The 22939-nt window shown below is 51.0% G+C and overlaps 1 protein-coding gene across 1 annotated transcript; it reads right to left on the reverse strand.

Annotated features, from left to right (window-relative positions):
• Positions 1-1571: 1571 nt before the first annotated feature.
• On the reverse strand, positions 1572-4249 carry LOC134037633 (shaker-related potassium channel tsha2-like). Its single transcript, XM_062483041.1, has one exon. It carries the CDS (start codon positions 3983-3985, stop codon positions 2549-2551), a length of 1437 nt encoding a protein of 478 aa, XP_062339025.1. The 5' UTR covers positions 3986-4249; the 3' UTR covers positions 1572-2548.
• Positions 4250-22939: the final 18690 nt, after the last annotated feature.

Below are 22939 nucleotides of genomic sequence, written 5' to 3' on the forward strand. Positions count from 1 at the left end.
CGACAAGGCCGGATTCTTGCTTGGCTTTTTCGGAGCGCTGACGCTAGGTGTCAACTGTGCCGCCATGTTGGATTTGCTCGCAGGCGTCTTGTCATCACGACACTGGGGCTCTGTCTCGAGACATACTGCCGGACTGCTGAACAATGGTCAGCTGTTCCATTCGAGATAGTGTGTGTATGACATTGGGACCTTAGGTTTTCAGGTAATCTTACTTTGGTTGAGTGGAATTAATCAATAACAATGGGTTTCCACCATTGGATCCCGCTACAGCTACAGTAGGCCCAATCAGTGTCTCTGGCCCACTGAGACAACTAACAGACTTTTGTTGTCAACCAATAGCAAGGTAGACACTGCCCTCTAGTCCTCAGACGAGGGTACTGCATCTGCAGACGACCGCGAAACGCCATTCAATTTTTCCGCACCAAAATGTCAACCGCCGCTTTCCACGAATGGATCCGTCGCCATACGCACCGCAGTGCACCGTGAGAGCGAGCTAAGCTATCTTCCTTTCTGCTGGTAGGACTTGGAGGACCAAGGGCAGTAAACAAGGTTGATGGTGAAGCTGAATGGGTGCGATGTGTGTTTCGGGTGACAGCTCGGCAGGGCCAGCGTACGTGAATGTGCTTTTGTGCGTCCACCACATTACTCACCTACCAGCGAGGTGGCCCTCGAGGCTGTCGCCCTCCCACGTGGTCAACTGGGAAGGACAGTTGGAGTTCAAAGGCGAAGGGATGTTCGCATGTCCCTGCCCTGCACGACACAGGGTCTGAGCGGGTATTCCCATGGAAGGGTTGCATGTCGATCTGGCTAGCAGGTAATCCTTACTGATAGAATGGTTTCCTTGTCGTCACACATCACGGTTGCCTTCCAGAGCCTGGTTTGATCGGTATTCCATCTTTCGCCGTGGTTAGGGGGGGAGGGGGCGGGGGGTGGGGGGCGGGGGGTGGGGGGCGGGGGGGAGGGGGGGCGGTGGTCTCGATGTCGTCCGTGATAGTAAGGTGCTCGGGTGGTCTTGATAGGCTGATGCGGGGGCGATGACCTCAGACGAGGTGACCTGTTCCCGTGTCGCCACACGTCCCAGATGCCGCAACGCAGAGCCCACGAGGCCGAGGCCACGAGCCTCGAGCAATGTCCGCTTTGCGTTTGATGTTTTGCGATGAACGACTTCACGTCTGATGAATGCTGGAGGGGATTCATGTATGTCCAGCTTTCTGTCTAATGTGTGCAGATATGGACCTAAGACATGGCTTTAGCTGCCAAAATAAATTTCACAATGATATTCTCATTTCATATGTCTACATTAACGTAAGTCGGTGCCGTGAAGGAACATAGTCGAAACCTTTAAAAACACAGTTGAGTGAGGCCTCTTCTTCCTCCATTTTGGGATTAGTCTCTTTGTGCCTATGTCAGACTATATGGAATAGTCTGGAAGGTTGCTATAGAAACTGCATCCTCTGACGCCTGCTATACCAGATTTTGACCACACAGTGGCGCTCTTGGTTTGAAAATAGGCCATAGTATTCCATATCTTACTGTATTCTCCCAACAGTACACAGTTATCGAGTCCCCCCCCCCACACCCCATCAAGTTTTTTCTTTTAAAACGATTCATCCATTTGTATGTTTCAAGGGTAACATGTAAGGCTACCTCACAATCGATAGAGCCTAGGCATGATCACGGTTCTTTCCCAGTGCACAGGCCTACCTAAGCCTACATTTAGGGGTGAAGTATAAATTAACACAAGGACATTCTGTAAACAAGATTAATAACGTTATATTTTTATATCGTTCTGGGTTTGACCCATCGATTGTAATCCATTAAAAGTGTTTGAGTCATTTTGAGACGGCCAATAGGGCAATTTGATTATCAAATGAATGAGGACGTTTTTATTTGTTCACCATTGGCCACATTTTATGTTAATCGCTGCTATTTATGTGTGTTACCAAACAGAGACACGTCAGTGATGGTGTTGCCACTTATTTGTGTCTGCAATTACCATATTACTCCTCATCGCTGACATAAGCAACAGTGCCATGGTACTATATTGTCCGCTCTGAAAAATGTTGACCACTGAGATGGTGGAAATAATGGGTGTATGTCACCGTGGAGTCACTGAGTGGCCATAATTGTGAGTGAGACTAATTTACACAATTTAGACAAATTGGTCCAATCATCTTCTTAACCCAATAGACAAAGCAAATGTAAACTTTCGTAATCACAAAACCTGCAACTATGTCAATACATTACTAAACACAGGAATAAAGTGCTAAGCGAAGTGAGGTTGATGTTTTCTTGAAGTGTCTTTCAACCCCTTTACCCCAACATCGATGAGCGCGTATAATGGAAGACTGTTCCTGGGGATATCGTTACTACCCACTAACCACGGTTCATCCAATGTTATGATATTCTATTAAATTTTCCTTCTGCATTAGAGGTGCCAGAAAAAAGAGCTTGCCAATCTACCAAGCCAGAGTCAGAATATTTGATGGAGGCTACTCACGGAAAGAAACGACGTTTCTCATCTTATCACTGATGCGAAATTCACTGATCATACATCAGTTAGCTTTCCGGTGAACGCTTTACGTGGGCTGCAATTTGTGTATTTTATGGAGTCGGCATCTTCAGAGTCCATGTAGTCGGATTTGGAGAGTGACGGTTTGCTGTCACTCTTTTTGAATTCACCGAATGACGGCTGCTGCTGGCCACATGTTACATGGGTGTATTGGAATTGTTCTTCATGCTCCGTCTCCCTGTGGTAGAAGTAGTTGAAATTGGAGACGATGACAGGGACGGGCAGAGCGATAGTGAGCACACCAGCTATGGCACACAAAGACCCGACAATTTTGCCACCGATAGTGACCGGGCACATGTCCCCGTAGCCCACCGTAGTCATGGATACCACCGCCCACCAGAATGCATCAGGGATGCTGCTGAACCCCGATTCCGGGTCGTCGGTTTCAGCGAAGTACACAGCGCTGGAAAACAAGATGACTCCTATGAAGAGGAAGAATATTAATAGACCCAGCTCTCTCATGCTGGCCTGCAGAGTTTTTCCCAGGATTTGGAGACCTTTGGAGTGTCTGGATAGCTTGAAAATCCTGAACACGCGCACCAATCGGATAACTCTCAGTATGGCCAGGGACATTGCTTGCTGGCCATTGCCTTGGTGTTCAGCTAATTCCAAGCCCAATGTGATGAAGTAGGGCATAATTGCCACAATGTCGATGGTGTTCATAATATTTTTGAAGAAGGCGGGCTTGCTTGGGCACGCGAGAAACCTCACCAGCAGTTCAAATGAGAACCAAATAATACAGAGCGTCTCCACGATGAAGAATGGATCAGTAAACGGATTTGGCTTTTTTACGCGTGCAGTTCCATTCAATGCAAGGTGGTCATTATATGTTTTGCCATCCTCTCTGAACTCAGGCAATGTCTCCAGGCAAAAGATGACAATTGATATCAGGATGACTAGTACAGAAACTATTGCTATTCCCCTGGCAGGTCCAGAGCTTTCGGGATACTCGAACAAAAGCCAAACCTGCCTTTGGAACTCGTTGTCTGGCAAAGGACGCTCTTCCTCCTTAATGAATCCTTCATCCTCTTTAAAATTTTCGATGACATCCTCACCCAATTCATAGAATTTTATTTCCTCCATAAATATGTCCACTGGGACGTTGACGGGTCTCCGGAGCCTTCCTCCAGACTGGTAATAATAGAGGATGGCATCGAAGCTGGGTCGATTCCTATCAAAGAAGTATTCGTTTCTCAGTGGGTCAAAGAAGCGCATTCTCTTCCTCGGGTCTCCCAGTAAGGTCGTGGGGAACTGCGCGAGCGTTTTCAGTTGGGTCTCAAAGCGCAGCCCGGAGATGTTGATAACCACCCTCTCGCAGCACTCCTGGTCCGCTCTCTCCGGGTCATAGACATCTTGGGACAGGGCTGCTAGTGCCACAGTCTCATCCAGGTTCTCTCCGGGCACTACTGTCATTTTTATCCCCAAAGGGCAACGCTTCTCGCACCTCTGTCCCTTCTAGAGTCCGCGTCGTGTGATCCCCCTCTATCTGTGCGTTTTTGGCCGCGCTATTTTGGGACAAATAAGTCCAGTCACTTGTGGAACGGCGGGCTTCGTCTCCCCTCTCTGCGTCTTTCCTTATGGTTGTCTCACGTCTGTGTTGTTTTTGTTCGCATTTTCCCTTTTGTGCGCGCTTCTCCCATCACCTTCCCCACGCTGGTATAGTCTGGACTATTGGCTGTCACATTCACAGCATTTTAAGCAGCAATGCCCTCCCCACGCTGACGTGTGTACACGCTCTCTCACTGAATAGAAAACGCGCACATACATGCTTTCTTCGAATATGATTCAACCCATTTATGATTACAGGCATTATTTGTTTAGTTGATGATTTATGGATTATATTTATCGTGTTTAATAATTAACACGTACAAGTTAGTCTACCTGCATGTTGTCCTGTTTTGTTATCACGACAATACTGTTTCAAGGTTATAGTTTAAATATTCAATGATACCGATTTTTTCTTTCGTTTTACACCTTACTAGTCAACGTCAACAAGTCACCAAAGTACACATGATGACTAATAACAATAATGAAAGTGTAAAGTCCACTTCAGTCCACTTATATGAACCCAGAATGCATTATTTGTGTACTTTCGCATGGCTGGATGTCAACACATGTGCTGACAGACCTTACCTGACAGACATTACCTGTGTGGAATATGACATAAACACATAGGTAACTGCAATGTCATGCAGCCATAATTCAGACACGACCATGCAGATGTCTAGCTCTTTAATGTTAGGCAGTTATGTTAATTCTTTCACAACTTGTGCATGAAGCTGTTTCTCAACCAACGTGACCACATTATGTGTTGTAACACTTTCAATAGTTCCTAAAGTGCACAAAATCTGCCCTAGGGTTAGTTTCTTTACCACAAAATACTTCAAAGCCCTTGACAACACCATCCAAATGCAAATTGTGTGCTTTTCAAACATGGGCAGAGTTCTTAAAAAGTAGTTTACAGTCATACAAAATCCCTCCCATAAAGTGCAACAGTTAGGGGGGATTGAAATGTGGAGGGTTCTGGCACGGGGCTCAAATGCATGACGTAAACTCTTAAAATAGCTTTATTTCTCTCAGGGCCGAAGGAGAGTCTCTTTTCCCATGGACTGCCTAAGGGAGCAGCTGGAGAGAAAAAAGCGATAACATAAAAATACCTCTTTGCGCTTTTACCGTGTGGGGGACATGAAGGACTGGGTCAATTTCATTCAGAAAATGTCTTCCTTGACAGTTACTATGAGCAGAAAATAAAGGAGCTCCCGATGCCAACCTGTAGGTGATGAAGTCATCCCATCATGCTCTCCTCTATTGATTTTAAATATTGGTTGTGAATACATTTGATTTGTTGTCTACTTTACGGTGGTAACTGAAGGAGTGGCACGTTTCCCAAAAGTGGTTTGGTAATTCACAAACCTAAAATACAATCCTATTGGACCTGAAAGGTCAAGTGTCACTTTTACCATGCGTTACTGCACACCATCTACAACTGGAGCAGTAATGCTGTTTGCTGTTACCTGTGGCTGTATTTTTGCAAGTCTGTTTGCTTGCGCTGCCTGGATAACTTTGGAGTCCTTGGGTTAAGGCCTGACTCACTCTCAAGTCTTCACACTCAGAGCACCAGTCACCCTCAAAGGAATTTTCATCAGGCCATCTGGGGCTACCTCATTTCCTATATCCTCTGAGCTCATAACCCATAACATACACGTCAACACTCCCACTCCCACTAACTCACCCACACACACAGCACACAGACACTCACACACTCTTACACACACACACTCTTACACACACACACAAATGCCGTCTGTCGCTTTCTTTGATCTTTTGCCTTCTTTTTCTCTGTCACACACACACACTGCACCCACATCTAAGTTCATTTTTCTAAAATGTCACAGTCCCATGTCCAGAATCTGAAACATGAACATATTCCCCCGTCCAACCCCTCTCTATCTCAGTAATGGTATGATCCATTACCCTTCCATGGACGATATCCCTCGCCTCCGTGGTGCATTATCAGATTTACACCAGGCAATAGTAATAGTGATTGTTGGAGCTATACCTGCCAGTGAATGTCATTCTAAAGGAATATTAAAGACTCAGAATCAGGATCTCAGTAACACAGTGCAACTGCACGTCTAAGCCAGCGCAGTAACATGATACGTAAATAATCCAAGAAAAAAAAGCTTTCATGATGATTGATACCATGAAATAACTACACTGGAAAGTACGACAATCGCAAGACACACTTCACAATAAGTCTGTTCTTACCCATATCAAGATATTAATACCGTAGTGACGGTTTGACGGAATAGTTTAATAACTTCCACAGTATATCAAATCAAATCAAATACAAATTATTTGTATAGCCCTTTTTACACGCAAGCATGTCACAGAGGGCTTCACATACGCCCATAGAACTGCCCCTCAACCAACCTAAACCCTCAAGGAAGACAAGGAAAAACTCCCCAAAAACTCTCAACAGGAGAAAAAAAATGGAAGAAACCTTGGGAGGAGCAATTCAGAGAGGATATTAGACCAGATAGAAGCCGCCAGGGGAGCAGCAGTGCTGGACATCTAGGTCAATATGGCAGGGAGGGACGTGCCCTGCGGGGGGGGGGGGGGGGGGGTTCGACCACGGGAGAGAGCCTTCCTCTCGTTCCAAGCTTGTCAGCGCGGCCCTCGGGGGCCTTGGGACGAGGGCCCTCCTCTCGGACCTCAGCAGCGCCGCCTCCCACCTCCGCAGGGAGAGGACGGCAGCAAGGAGCCCCGATGTGGGCACCATGATGTGGGCACCATGATGTGGGCACCATGATGTGGGCACCATGTATGTGCTCAGAGGGCCACGTTCCATGTTCTCCCCAAGCAAGTTGACGTCGACGTGACTTGACAAGTCCTTTTCTATGACGTTTTCATTTTCTCTGTGACCTAGCACGGGGGAGTCCACCTATGCCTTTTTCCTGTCACATTTCTGCCGCAGGCAACTGAAAAGTCGAGAAAGGAAGAAAAACTGAGAGATGAGGAACTATGGAGGACTTTCATATCTCACCGTGAGGAAGTAATTTGCGAACTGCAGAAGTGCGATTCCCTGTTATCTCCAGGGTGGGATGAGGACCTTGCTTAATCTGAACAACTCCCTGGCCTTCTAAGGCTTAATCTATAATTAAGCTCATTAACATGTTTGTATTCGTTAAGGACCTTTGTTCTCTGGTCTTGAAACAGGAAGTCACTGGCAATGAGGCAGTGTCGAGGGGCCCCTTTCAATGGCTCCACCCAGAACACTCTCCAGCCAAATCAATCCACTGTCGGAAAAGTCGGATGAAAGGCAAATGTTTTCTCACCTCACGTTCACACAATTTTTTTCCTGTGACTGACTCCATTGTTTTGAAGGAGAAGTGTCTGTTAATTGGTTATTTATTAGTGAACTCTATTAACCCGACCCTAACTTCAGCAGAACTAAAAGACTGCAGTCTTTGTTCCTTCTTTCCTGCCTCCTTTACTTCAAGCAAACTTGACGGGGGACTACGCGCGCTGCTTATCACAACGCTGTCCTTTTTCAGGTTCCCTATCTCCGCATGGTTTACTAGAACGGGATGAGGCTTCCCCGCTGTGGGGGAATCCGAAAGTGTGTCAACGCTTCTCCTTGTTCTCGCTCACTTCCTTCGCACAACTCATGCCCCTCGTTCATCTGCACCCCCGCCCCCTCCCGTCCTCGTGTGTGACGTCTCCATTTCAGACACAGTGTCGTGTGTATTCTGAACACACACACACACACACAAACACACACACATTCAGGTGGATCCCAGTGCTTAGTTGCCTTTTCCAGCTCGATCAAAAAGACAGCTGGCATGGAGGTAGCTTTGATTGACCGGGCTGGTGATTGACACGTTTCAAGTTGTGCTGCGGGGAAGCACCCCTGCTGAGGAACGCATCCATGTTCAGTCTGCTCCGTCAAGTCTGTCACGTCCACCACCACAGGATGCATTAGGTGATTGGGCGGTCGACCGCCAATGCCTTTGACGGAAGGATCGCACAAGGAGAGACTCCTCCCCATCTCGCTTCTCCCATTGTAAACACAGGGCAGTTTTTTGTGTGTGTGTGTGTGCACACGGTTGTTGACTTTTATTTGGGGTCAAGGAATGTCGCTTCCCAGATGACCGGGCCGAACGTCGCTCCTGAGGTAGGAGGGGTGAGAGTTGGAGAGGTGACCTCTGTGCGTTAGAAGGAATAACTTCCGGCTGCACTCCGCCCGGCCACGCAACGCCGGGGCTCGTTATTCCGTCGGCTATGGCAGGCCGTCGCATTGAGGCATAATCGAGGAAGATTTAGCCACCACATAGGGCGGGGGGGGGGGGGGGGGGGGGGGCGACCGGGCAGAGAGGTGGGGAGGGGTGGGGGAGGGGGCGAGCGGGACCGGGGAGAAATGGTGTGTGGAGAAGTGTGCGAGAGGTTGGGAGGAGGTTAAGGCGAGCGGGGGGGGGGGGGGGGCGGGCTAATAATCCTGGAATAATCCTGTCAGGCGAGGGAGAGCGGGGACACTCAAATTCCACGCAACTCAGTTTCGGAGCGAGCGTGCGTTTTCGCCTGTGTGTGGATTGTGCGTGCGTGCGTGCGTGCGCGTGCTTGGACCGTGCGCTGTTCTCACTGGGATCTGAGCCTCGTTTTCCATGCGTCTGCGCCAGGAGAGGAAGGAGCAGAGCCCAGTCCTGTATGTCTGCTCTCCAGGTCCATGTAGCTCCCCTGCCCAGAGCCAGGCAGCACAACTTCTCCCAGGGACTGGAACAGACCGGCATAGCCTCTACAGCACTGTGTGCCTTGTAGATTTATTGGTTGCAACAGATCTTGTATTGGGAGAAAACACATAACAACGGCATGGAGGTTATTTACGTGGCGAGACATGTTAGCTGTCTTAGAGAGTTATTTGAGACTCTGAATCGTAGGTTTGGCTCACAGTAAGAAGCGTACATGCAGGCGTGTGTGTGCTCACGTTCGTAAAGTGATTTGATTGTGTTGCTATTCCATCACTGACACACAGCTGTGGCCAGTCTTACCCAGCCCCCCACCTCCAAGACCCCTCTTAATCCAGTGAGTGGCCATGACCTCCCTCAAGACCACATTAGCTTGGATGCACAGACACTCCGTGACCGTCAAACCCCTGCCGCCCCCCCCCCCCCCCCACACACACACACTAACAGACACATACGTCCCTTTCATCTGCTCATGCCCCCCCCCCCCCCCCGACACCCACTCCCCATATTCCCCACTCCCATCCCCCTACATCCCAAACCCCCTCACCCGCCCCCAACCCCGCTCAAGAGATAATCACATGCACCCACCCACTCATGGAGAAAGGCACATAATTAAACTGCCGATGCATAATTCATGACACCGTTTCCCCGTTATTATGATTTGCTTCTGTTGCAGTGCCGGTACAGGATCCACGTAAACAGCTAACTCGCGTAACCAGTGGTGTTGAACAGAGAAGCGTGTATTTGTCTCCCTTCCTCCTCTCTGCGCAGTGAAACGTTCTAGACGTCGCCGTGTTCATGTTCGGAGGCTTGTACACATCATGTATCGCCGGGACAGTTTCACGGGGCGGTATGTTGTGTGCCGTGCGATTACAATGTCTTGTTTCCTAAGCAGGGCGCGCTCAGCGTTTACAGGGACCGTGAGGGTGCTTCTGTGAGTCAGCCTTTCTCTGAAAAGTCACTTGTTTGTCACGTGTTTGACCAATCAGACACACTCATCTGGCTACTTACCAGTTCCTGCTTTTTGGATGTATTTCTCTGAAAATACACGGTTTCACGAGAGAAATTTCTCTGGCGTGCCTGAAAGAGAATAGACCACCACCCACAGCAACATCAAAATGGTCCCCCCCGCTGTAGAGTGAGGGCAAGGGGTTCCATGTGAGGCCCGTTCCCTGGATGTCCGGCACGCTAGCGCTGATAAGCCATCAAGAATGTTTGTGTTGGCTGAGCTGCCCGCGGCCCAGCAGTCCCTCGAACGGCCTGCGCAGCATCGCGACCCGGGACGAGGAGCCTCTCGATGGAGCGCGGACACCGTGTCGAGGGGTCAGCGGAGGTGGTGATGGAGGGAGAGAGGGGTCACGGGGGTAACAGGTCACCCCCCCCACCCCCCTCCTTCTGGACATTTCTGCTCATGGTCGAGACCTACAGCGTCCTCAAAAGCCGACTCTTATTTTTAGCGTATGACTGCGTTTACATAACGGAGGGGATGAAGGGTGGGGGGTGTTGGGGGGGGGGGTGACTGGGGGCGACTGGGGGTAATAATAGCTCCATCGATCACTGGTGTTCCATGACAGAACGCTCTGGGAAAGCAGGGATGGAGAAAACAGACCTGTGGTGTGCCAGAACGTCTGGGCGAGCCTCCTCCACGTTGTGTCGACACTGGGCCCCCGCTCACTTTCCCAAGTCTCCGAGGCCTCTGTGCTGGACCTGCTGAACGAGCGAGGCGCTGTCTGATTTAGGTGAAAACACGCAGCTCCTCAAGCGTGTGTTTTTTGCTCCTTTCACGGGAGTAATTCAGTGTCGAGGGGCGACAAGGACGTTCTGCTGGAAGTACACTCCCGTTTCACGTGAAGTTTATGTCATGATAGTGTGACCTCAGAAGAACACTACACAAACTGGTAGTACAGCCTTTGGGAAGGAACAACTGCTGTACAGCAACAATACCTGAAGCAACGCAGAGGAGAAATCGTCTTGACCTTTGACCTTGCCTCCCACTACGCCCCACACATAACACATTACTGCAACAACCGTGTCGTCCTGTGCTACAGTGTATGAGCTCGTGCCGTGACACTGTCATATCTGAAGGGGTTGACAAAGATGCAATTGAAATGGCCCCATTTCTTGAAATTCTGTCAGACTGGCAGGATTTCTCTGCACTGATGGATGTTCTGAGTGCTACACAACAGCACCGAGAAGGCAGGCAGGCATCTAGGTGTCTAGCCGGCACGGAAATAAGTGATTGTATAAGGGTTTCTTCAAGACAAAGGGGCAGACATGCAGGCAGACAGGCAGCCAATCGGGTGGGAGGACACGGAGGCAGGCAGGGACACAGTACTCACACCGGTGGGAGTTCATTAGTGCACGGCTCACAGGGCACACTGTGTGGCTAGGGCTGGGCCCGGGCCTGGTTCTGGTCCTGGATGCCAGCTCTGGACCATGTGGCGGGGACACGGAGGTCTGGCAAGACGAAGTATCTGGCAGTGGAACAGCCCTGCACCAGCTAGGGGGATATGCTAACACTGCTTAACTTGACCAGTTTGGACTGGTCACCCACAGCCCTGCCCTGGCCGCCCGCCCAGTCACTCATTCAGTCACAGTCAAGCCAAGGCATGACCATACCCAACATGCAACGCCTTCAAGTCATACAGTTCCACGGGAATGAATGCACCTATTAATGTGTCGATTATTTGGTGTGAGTAATCTGTACGTTCATATGTGTAATGCATGTTCATGCATCTGAATGTACACATGCACATGTATTTGCAGTGCAAGTAATACCGACATATTATATATTGTGTATCAGATACAACAGTCGTCAAATATATGCTGTTAATATAAAAATCTGCCTTTTATTTCTCAGGTGTCCTTGAAAGATAAAAGCAACAGTTTGAAGAAGCTATTGGACAGAGACTGTTGCTCCCCCTGTTGCTATGCAGAGGTGAGGTGATGCGAGGGAGAGAGAGACAGAGAGAGACAGAGAAAGAGATAGAGAGAGGGAGAGAGAGAGAGACAGACAGAGAGAGAGAGAGAAAGAGAGAGAGAAAGAGAGAGAGAGAGGACCGTGGGGACATTATGGAGAGATCATTGTTATTCTACATTTAGTCATTTAGCAGACACTCTTATCCAGAGCGGAAGGAATTTTCTGAGGAAACGGAATGAAAGCACAGTGGAGCCAGGTGCAGATGAAGCCTTTTGGTCTCCACCTGCCTGCCTGCCTGCCTGCCGGTCTGTCTGCCAGTCTGTCTGCCAGTCTGTCTGCCTGCCTGCCTGCCTGCCTGCCTGCCTGCCTGCCTTCCTTCCTTCCTTCCTTCCTTCCTTCCTTCCTTCCTTCCTTCCTTCCTGCCTGCCAGTCTCCCTGCCTGCCTGTCTCTATCTATATTTCTGCTGGCCCGCCTGCCTGCCTTTCTGCCGACCTGACACCCCATAACCAAATGAGAATCTATTGGGTGTTAATAAATATGGTGAATAAACCTTCACCATGCGAGGGTTCTCCTCTGGCCCCAACCCCAGCCCTATCCCCAGCCCCGGCCTCCCAAGCCCCCCCTCTGACACTGACAGAGCCTCCACCGTAGAAGCACCCTGGAGAATTCCCACACCAACCCCCGTGCCGTTCCGCCGTGAAGGGGTCCCCGTCCATCTCATCAGAGATATAACCATGGTGACCAGCCTCCCCTTTCTCTTATCACGCCGCCGGCACGTCACGACGAGAAACAAGGAAACCGAAATGAGTTCACCGCCTCCTCCGTCTCCCGGGCGCGCCCCCCTCTCACCTGCCATACGTGACTCCGCCGGTAACCTTGGCAACCCGGGGGGGGCGATCCTCTCCCCTCCCCCGAGGAGCACCGCGGCGTCGAGATAGACCCGTCACACTCCATCTCCGACGTAATACCTTTACGCCGTCTCGCCGGGCAAACGTGGCGTTTTTAACCCCCTTGCGATTAAAAGGAAATGAGGAAGAAAGGTAGGAGACTGGAAAGGGCTGGAGGGGAGGGTTGAGGGTTGCCAGGTTGAGGGTTGCCAGGTTGGGCGTAAGCACAGATGCTGTTAATAAAAAATTGGGACGAGGAGGGTTCAGACACACGGCATTCCTTCACTTGTTTTGATGAGCGGCTCATGTATTTGAATAGGCTGGAGCAAAAGGTCAGCTGTCACTTGCATGCCGGCGTCTGCAGACAGAGTGAGGGGTTTGTGAGACCTACACCATCGATATTCACCGTGTTTTGGTCAGGACAAACAGTGTGCTTATCACCCGCCGGAAACAAATGAAGCCGTTCTCCATTTCGAAATGGTACATCCCCCAAGGACATCCCTGACCAAGATCTGAGACTGTGAGAATGTGTCGGTGAAAAAAGGTTTCACCCACCTTCTTCATTTCTTTTTTTTTTGGTCCCAGCGTTGAATACATTTACATGTATGCATTTAGCAGACGCTTTTATCCAAAGCGACTTCCAAGAGAGAGGAATATCATTCAGTGACTCAGCTTCTTAACCTCCCTCCTCCCAGTCTTGAGTAAGAAATTGTCTCTCATCTCAGCATGGCGTCGTCTCACAGTCTACGAGTTGAAGGACGTGATTGGATGAGGACCAGGCCACTTACAGGTGTATAAACCTATTAAGTTCCCCCGGGCGGCAGCTGGTTGGCTCTGTTCCAGGGCTTGTCACTTCCACTTTCCTGGCATCTTGAAAGCGGAGTGGGGGGGTGAGGACAGGAAAGAAGCACGGTAACCCCCCTCCTCCTCCCCTCTGATCCCCGCAGGGCCGGTCGAAAGCCTCTCCAGATTGTATGCTAAACTACTGTCGGACTGACGGCTGAGTGCATCATTTATTCCGCTCGCGTGCGCTCCTGTGTGCGTGTGTGTGTGTCCCACAATATCGCCATGTGGACAGGGGTCTCCCGTATCCAGGCAGCCCGGCGACCAGACAGCTACCCGGGTCGTCTGTCTGACTGTCGCCGCGCTCCGCTGTGTGTGAAATCTCCGCGTAATGAGACGAGCGTGCTGTCTGCTGAGTTCTGCAGGGAATACGGGGGAACACAAACACAACAGATCACTCTGTCTGCTTCGATCCGTCGGCTGGCCTTGTGCCTTATTAGCCGAAAGGACGTCTTGTTTGGGTTCCACACTGATCGTTTGACTCACTCCATTTGGCAAACGTGCCCCGTGTTCGTCCGCAGGATGATCGGCGTCATGCCCGAAAATGCGTTTTATGTGTTCTTTAGGTCTTGCACTACCTCACACTTCATTTTGTAAAACTCGAATGAACATCTCCCCGACTCCAGCCTAATGGGCCATCTGGGCCACCGTAGAACGACCTGATGTGGGGCCGCTGACATCTTCCCCTGCAGTCCTTCTTCTAGTTTGCCTCCAGTGAACCATGCAAACAGTGGGCTGGGTGATAGATGTGATGGATACAGTACACAATGACATTCCTCCACACTGTCCACAGAACAGGAGTTGTAGAGAGTTGTAGAGAGGCCTACAATAGCACCATGTCTGACGACGACAAACAGTCAGTCAATCATGTTGGGTGTTAATCATCTTTGGTGAGCCACGGAAGGCAGGGCAGTCCCAGAGTTCCCCTCCGGAGACAGCTGTTTAATTATGGGAGCAATTAGCCCCGGACCCTCCCAGCTAACTCCCCGCCATACAGCAGGTGGCCCTATTAACATCCTGCACCTGCATGTTTAATTGTATTCTTCTCACTAGTTTCCGACTGAAGTTAAATCTTGGAAGAGTGTGGTTAAAAACTTCCCTTTGGAGTGAGACTATAAAGGTCTGTCTGTCTGTCTGTCTGTCTGTCTGTCTCTCTCTCTCTCTCTCTCTCTCTCTCTCTCTCTCTCTCTCTCTCTCTCTCTCTCTCTCTCTTTCTCTTCCCAGCCAGCCCGTCATTCCCCAAGGAGTCCCTCGTAAAACTTAGAGACCCAGCGCCCCCCACCCCCACCAAGGCCCTTCTGTCCCTGTCTCCTGTGCCCTTCACATGCCACCGTACACGGCCTCCTCACCCGGCTCCGTAGAACGACCCCCCCCCCTCCTTCTCCCCCTCCCTAGTGGGAAACTACACCCACTGACACATGAGAACCTACAGTCAGGGGTCAGGAGCATCTGAAGAGTGTCTTGAGGGGCAGGGAGGGAGAGAGAGTGAGGGAGAGAGAGAGAGAGAGAGAAGAGAGAGAGAGAGAGAGAGAGAGAGAGAGAGAGAGAGAGAGAGAGAGAGAGAGAGGGAGGAAGGAAGGGGAGAGAGAGAGAGAGAGAGAGAGAGAGAGAGAGAGAGAGAGAGAGAGAGAGAGAGAGAGAGAGAGAGAGAGAGAGAGAGAGGAGGAAGGAAGGGGAGAGAGAGAGGAGAGAGAGAGAGAGAGAGAGAGAGAGAGAGAGAGAGAGAGAGAAAGGGGAAAGAGGAGAGAGAGAGAGAGAGAGAGAGAGAGAGAGAGAGAGAGAGAGGAGGGGAGAGAGAGAGAGCAAAGAAGAAGCGCCCTGAGCCAAAATAAGACGCGGCGTTCCCAACTGCCCCCCTAGTTTCCACCCTACCCCCCCCACACACCACCCTCCTCCACTCCTCCACCCCATTCTCCCCTCTTCCTTAGGGATTTGCAAGTGTACCCCCCCCCACCCCTCCCCCCCCCCCCGCCCATGGAGGGACCAGCTTGACTGTGTGCTCTACAGGAGGCCTGGGAGAAGACAGAGAGCTAGAATGGCTTGATTAAACACATTAATCAAACTGGAGAGAGTGTGTGTGTGTGTGTGTGCTTGTGGGGGGGGGGGGTGGTAATGTTTGCACTGTCAGAGAAATGCTGACAGGATTCTGATTGCCCACCTCCCCTTCAGATGCCAGCGTCCAGCACGCACACACACCTACACACATTTCAGGCAATGATTACTCACCTCCCCATCATACATGCACACTTACTTCTCTTATGCAAACACACCCGAATACCCTCGTCTCGCGCACTTAAGCCTGTCAACTTGGAACTGGCATGCTGATAGAGATTATTAGCACCCATTTGCCCCTTCTTTCATCTACAAACAAGACAATTCTGTCCGTATCAAAGCTCCCAGCATTGCCTCCTTAGTATTCCTGTGTAGACTTCTCAATGTGACCTCACTGCGTTTCATTTAGATCATATTTATTCATGGATTCACATCCCTGCCTCTCTTCTCCGGTATCTGTGTTTTGCGACCGCAAAAGCCTGAAAGAAAATTCAGTGATCGAACCATGCTTGGGCAGCCAGCAGCATGGCTTCAGTCTTGTGTTGTTTGTTGAAATGCATGAATTCAGATTGAGAATCCATCCGTTGTTTTATTTGTAGCCGTTGTTTCGGGTACATGCGTACCGGAACCTTTGATTCGCTGCCTCGAAAGGGCAAACACCGCTAAATCCCGTGCAAGTTTGTGTTTTCACGTTTGTCCACGTCAGTTTAGGGTGTGTGAGTTCGGATGTTTTTTGGGTTTCATTCAGTTCTCCTCTTCCTTTTCCTCCTCTTCCTCCTCTTCCTCCTCTTCTTCCTCCTCTTCCTCCTCTTCCTCCTCGTCTTCCTCTTCTTCCTCTTCCTCCTCTTCCTCCTCCTCTTCCTCATCTTCCTCTTCCTCCTCTTCCTCCTCCTCTTCGTCCTCCTCTTCCTCCTCTTCCTCTTCCTCTTCCTGCTCCTCTTCTTCCTCCTCTTCCTCCTCTTCCTCTTCTTCCTCCTCTTCCTCCTCTTCCTCCTTCTCTCCCTCTCCCTCTTCCTCCTCTTCCTCCTCTTCCTCCTCCTCCTCTCCACCACGTCCATCTCTTCCTCTGCCTCCTTTTCCTCCTCTTTCATGTCCTCCTCACCCACCCACCCACCCACCCTCCCCCCGCCCTCCCCCCTTCCCCTCCTCCCTGCCATGCCCTGCCGTGCGGCCAGGGCTCTCAGTTCTGACCTGGCTCACGACAGCAGGCAGCCTCCCAGCCCCGCGTACAGAGGAGGGAGGCTGCAATGATGACAATTACCCACGGTGGGATGACCCCAATCAAGCCACTCTCAGAAGCAATTATGCCGTGGTGTAATCTCCCACCCAGAGCTGTGGCAGGGGCACCACTGCATCCCTGGCAGGGGGGCCCAGGATATTTAGGAGCAGATAGGAAAATGGGAAAGCGGTTCTTTTGTGCTACGGTGGCAAGGACATTCTTCATCTTGTCCGACACCACTCCTCTTCTGCGCCGTGAACCCCCGGCCATACCTCTAGTCGTCGTTGGGGATGTGTGGACGATCCAAATGCTCCAGCGCGCTTAGCGCTGGTCCTCCACCACACACACACACATTCTCTATGCTAAGCTATGAATATGTGATGCCGGCATGCTGAATACGAGTCTTCAGTTGGTGGATTGGTGGAAATACTGATGACTGAAGATGTTTTAGCCATGGGGTTCTGTTACCATGTGACCTTTAAAGATTCCATGGTCCCCTCTCACACATGTACAGTACGCACATAGACACGGGCCTACGCTAATGCAGTATTACACAGACACGCGCCTACAAGCACACACACACACACACAGGTTGCAGGGTGTTCCCAGCACCAGTTGGTTCCCCGCAGCAGTGTCAGGTGTCCGTCAGGACAGGGTGCCGCCCCGCTGAGTAAGGGCTAAACTTTTCCCCTGATAGGGGGGGGGGGGGCCTATCCCCATATCCATGGCAACGAGCATAGATAAACAAACGCTTCGGACTTATGGGCCGTGGGCCCCGCATACCCCAAAAGCACCCCGTTGTGTCGACGTCCCCAGAATGTGACCGCTTCACCTTTCCCACCCCTGTCCCTCCCTCTCCCCTCTCCCCACCCCTGTCCCTCTCTCTCCCCTCTCCCCACCGCTGTCCCTCCCTCTCCCCTCTCCCCACCCCTGTCCCTCCCTCTCCCCTCTCCCCACCCCTGTCCCTCCCTCTCCCCTCTCCCCACCCCTGTCCCTCCCTCTCCCCTCTCCCCCGCCCCCCGCTCCCCTGTCACCCCGCCTGACGGTGACGGCCCGGCGCGCGGGGGGGGGGTGCCTTGGCTGCGTGGTCGCCCTGGTGGAACCGTTCCGTCTGACTTGGGTCATGGAGACATTTCTTCCGGCTCCACTGCGCCACACATGATGGATGATGATGGAATCTCTGTTTCCCCCGACGCCTCGTGACTCGCCTCCTTCCTCCGATGGCGACCCTCTGCAGGCGCACGCAACACGCACACACGCACAACCCGCAAGCGCAACTCAACGCAAATTGACATATGTAAGTGCGCGCACACACACACACACACACACACATACACACACACACACACAAACACACCACAATTCATCTCAAACAGAATGGCTTGTCTCTCAGTGGAGCCTCAATCAGTATGTTTTGGAATTGGTACCCATGTGTTTGACACTTCTCTCAATCAGCCCAGATGCTCTCAATGGGGAATTTACGGAGAATAGTGTGTGTGTGTGTGCGTGCGTGTGTGTGTGAATGCGTCTGACTTGGGGATGCATTTGACGGTTAATTCCTGCGCATGTGGGATTCTGCGTGTGTCTTCGCGGCTGATTGCGTTTCCGCGCGCGCGTGTCTGTGTGCGCGTGGGCTAGCGCAAACGAAAGTCTGCGCGCGTGCGCGCGCGGGAAAACGGATATTAGGTGGTTGTTATGGGTTACGCGGAGCGCCGGTACTGCGTCTGATTCGTGATAAGATCCCTATCAGCAGAACAAAGTCCTCGCATGGAAGCCTCACCACAGAATACACATTCAGATCAATAAGCAGGCAAAGCAGGCGGCATGTTCTGGCCCTGCGTCGAACACTGCACAGAGACTCCCTTGAAATGAAGGGGTATAAAATTGTGGTCATTAACTCATGCGCACGGAATCGATTCAGTTTGTTTAAACCTGGCCATGCTTTGACTCCCTGGTGGACTAAGCTCACCTAGTTGAATTCCGAAGTGCCTCGTTTTTTTCTCTCTCTGTTGATTATGACATGAGAAGAAGGGAGATGGGACTGTAGGAAGAGGATCTGTCAGAGTGTCCAGATGAAAGAAAGATTGAGTTTTTGTGTCTGGTTCTCCGATACTGCCAAGGACTCCTGAAAGGAGAGGAGTGGAGGTGGGTCCCTCCTGCTGAAGGGTTCAGAAGTGGAGGTCTTGATTACGGTCTTAAGTGATAAGGTATCGAATACAAGTGTACTGTTTGAGGGTCGGAGGCTGGAGGCTGGAGGCTGCAGGCCGATGGCCTCTCTCAGTCTCTCTGTCTTCCTACATATTCCCCTTTTTCTTTCCCTAACCCTTTCTCTCCCTCCCTTCTCTCTCCCTCTCCCTCCATCGCCCCCCTCCTTCCTCCATCCTCTGGTTTCCTCTCTCCTCTCTTACTCGTCTTTCCTCGGAGACGAGCCCTGAAACTGGATCCCTCTGTCCTCCGTCGCCCGGCTCCTCGGTCCCCCCCCTGAAACCAACGCCGCACGCCCGATAAAGCCATCCGACGGTTTTCTCCTCGCGCTCGCCTTCTCTCTCTGACCCGCTCATCCCGTTCACCTTCCTCGCCGGCTGCTTATAGCAAAACCACAAAAGAAGAAGCGAAACGTCGTGTTTTTCGAGGGACCTGAACCCTGTATTGACCCTGCGGTCATCTCCACAGCGGCCCGCGGGGTCATCCATCCTCAGCCCGGACGAGTGTCCAGCTCCCCCACCCCACCCCACCCCGCCCTGCCCAGCGGCCGCCTCAACCCCTCGGTGCAGTCCATGTGAAGCAGCATGCTCCATAAATCCCGGGAGCTAATCAACTCTCCCAGAAGCGCACTGACGGGAAAGACCCGTGGGGTAGGGAGGTCTGGGGGGGAGGGGAGGGGGGGAGGAGGAGGAGGGGGGGGGGGGGCGGCGAGGGTTAATGGGGACCTTCACATGTACATAATGTCCTGCCATACGGGAGAAAGTGGCGCGTGTGTGTGATGCTGACACGGTTTGTCACAGGCGTGAGGGCCGGGGAGGTGGCTGGTGGTGGAAACCGCTGACTGCGTCTTCGTCTAATGAGGCGGGGGGGGGGGCGGCGGGCGCCCCTCCATCTAATGAATGTCTGCGGCTTTTGGTCGTGGGGGAAATGGTTGGTGTGTGAAAGAAGAAAGAAAGGGGAGGTCTCGGACTAGGAGACCCTTTACCGCGGGGAGGCCCCCGGGACCCAGAATGCACCTGAGAGGTGTGCATTCTGGAGAAAAACCCTGTCACCTTTCGGATCAGTCCGCTTGTTATCCGTGAGCTTTGCGATACCGCATTGCGCCATTCTCACGCCGACGTTAACGAGCAGGGGGAGCGGCCTTGACCAAGCCTTTGTCCGCAGAGCCGAGTCCAAGCTTATCTCTGGCCAATGTCTCCCCTTCACTTCGTGACACAGGAAGAGGCGGAGGGAGAAAAGCGCCGGTCTGAAGCCAACAATTAGACAGATCGCCTGGATGGAGCTGCTCTGAGGATTATAATTATTATCTGTGGACGACAGACACTTTGCTCCGGATCAGATGGCCGCCCTTGTCGTAGTCGAGGCTTGGGCTAACCAGCGGGACACAGAGAGAGAGAGAGAGAGAGAGAGAGAGAGAGAGAGAGAGAGAGAGAGAGAGAGAGAGAGAGAGAGAGAGAGAGAGAGAGAGAGAGAGAGAGAGAGAGAGAGAGAGAAAGCACTTCCTCCTACAATGTGAAACATTCAGTGATATAAGAAATGATTACTGTAACAAACTCCACTTTGTAATGTCAGATTTCAAAGGTCTTAGTGACCTCTCAAAGGTAAAAAATCCTCCTAGGAGAAGGAGACAGGGCATACCTTGCTGCCCAGTATGTATCAGTATGCCACAACCTGAGAGACAGTGAGTGACCTAGACACACAAGGCACACACACAAAGCACACACACAAAATATACTGTGTGTGTGACTGACATGTGTATGTCTGTATGTATATATATATTACGTAATCAATCCTTTAATCTTTCAACTGAATTTGCCATGTTTGGTTGTTATAGTAATAGTTGTAATAGTATACCGATGTCCATAGTAATGATATGAATACTGTTTCTGTGGCTCCACCGTTGATTTGGCAATATGAACATTTGTTCCTTAATGCTAATAAAGCCAATTGAATTGAATTGAATTGAGAAAGAGAGAGAGGGAGGGACGGATGGATGGAGGGAGGGAGGTATGACAATGAAAATGTAATACCTCAAGGCTGGGATGGACCCCATAACACCAAGGGAGAGGAGAGAGCGGCGAGTGAAGCCCGCGTCCTTGTCAGGGACCTAATTACCCCTGATCAGAAACGAGACTCAGAATGAGACAAGAGATTGTCCGCCCCCCCCCCCCCACACACACACTCCCCCCCCCCCAACCCAGCAACCCACTGTCATCATTTGCTCTTCCTGGAACCCCCCCCAAAAAACGTGCTCGTCACAGAAAGGCCCATTTCCACCTGAATGATGCGCGAGTCGGAAAGGTTGTGAGGTCCGTCGCATTACGAGATAAAGACGTGACACCTGTCACAACACCAGTCATCTGGAAGTTTCTCTTCCCCGTCCGAAGTTTGTACACGTGCAGAATGTCCGAGGACTGATGCCCCTCTTACAATAGGAACTAAGCCCACAACCCTGAAATACACAAGATGTCAGTCTGGACACACACACACACACACACGTGTGCATGCAGTACATACGTGTTTGTGTAATCCTATATGGTGAATAAACCGAATTCTGATTCGGATACTTACAGGAGTGTCTGACATTGATGTGAACGCATTTACCTTACTGCGTGTGGGCATGCAGCTCAGGGTGGATTTGCGCGCTCGGCCGTGTCGTGTCTATACACAGACCTGCCTCTCCCACAGGGCTCCTGGGCGGACAGTGTTTACGTTTCCACATGTCCAGCTGGAAAAAAAACCTGGGGGGCTGGTGGGGGGGGGGGGGGGGGGAGGGGTTGGTGATGACAGAGGTCTGTCTCAGCTAGCGACGGCATGCACACACACACACGCGCTCGCACACAAGGACAAACGGGCAGGTGTTGAGTGGTGGAGAGTGGTGTTGATTTCGCCTGGGTGCTCTCAGTCATCCACAGCAGATCACTGGTGAAAGACTTCAATCACTGTGTTGAGAAAGTCCCCTGGAGGAGGAGTTACTGGACAGTTTAAGGTCAGGCTCAACGGCTTAGACACTGCTGTAAGATTGAACTTAGGAGTGTGTGGGGTCGGTGATTGCTTTAGGACAATACACTTGTGTTTATGTATTTAGCCTTAGATCAGGGAATTAGACATATGGAAGATCTTAATGTCTCTCCTTTTGTGTGTCCATACCCTTCTTGTCCACTGGTTACAGCATTATGGAAATAGACAGCCCGGAAATTTCTACCAGCCCAGTTTGTGAAATATCAAACTGGGCTATGGAATTTCATTTAGTTCATCTAAGTCTCCCAGACTAACAATACAAATATTACTGTAATGACGATTAAAGGTAACACTAATAATAATTCATTTCATATGTAATACTCTACTACTGCTTAGCTACTTAGTGCCTGCGTTCTATCCAGGGAGCTCTAACAGTCCTGGAGAGGTGAGGAATTTCTCCTCAATGGAAGGCCATCCATTCCAGGACCTCCTCTATCACTGTGTCAGGTCCATATTCATTCATGAAATTCTTTCAGTAATTGTTATAGTTCTTCCCCCCCCCCCGACCTTGCTGTCTTCCACCAACTTCGATGCATGCCACCTCAAATCCTTCTACATTATAATCCGACAGGACAACAAATCACTTGTTGCCATGAACTCCAACCTTGCTTGTTTTGAGGCTAAACGAGGACATGGTATTTGAGGGAGATGGACGTTTATCTCCGGTTCAAAGGGCTATCTTTGTGTGCTTGTCAGTGTGATTTGTTGCATAGAACAAGGCAGGACAAGCACTAACAGAATAAGTGTGTAGGCCCAGCTCCAGTGGCTGTCTGAATGTGTGTGTGTGTGTGTGTTGACGGGCTGGAGACAGGTGCAGCATGCAGTCACTCCTCTAAGTATAGAACCACCCAGCCCCAGCATTCCATCGGCTGTTCAAACTGTAGCAATAACAATACCGAGGCTCCGCTGACTGACACCCTAAAGCTTCCTACTGTCACAACGCTCTCTCTCTCACCTCATCTCTCTCTCCCCTC

The sequence above is a fragment of the Osmerus eperlanus genome, chromosome 17 (genome assembly GCF_963692335.1).
Source record: "Osmerus eperlanus chromosome 17, fOsmEpe2.1, whole genome shotgun sequence".
In the NCBI taxonomy this organism is placed as follows: Eukaryota; Metazoa; Chordata; class Actinopteri; order Osmeriformes; family Osmeridae; genus Osmerus; species Osmerus eperlanus.

What these genes read in the sequence shown, in the direction of transcription:
- LOC134037633 (XM_062483041.1), bottom strand. Translation starts at nt 3,985, where the DNA reads ATGACAGTAGTGCCCGGAGAGAACCTGGATGAGACTGTGGCACTAGCA.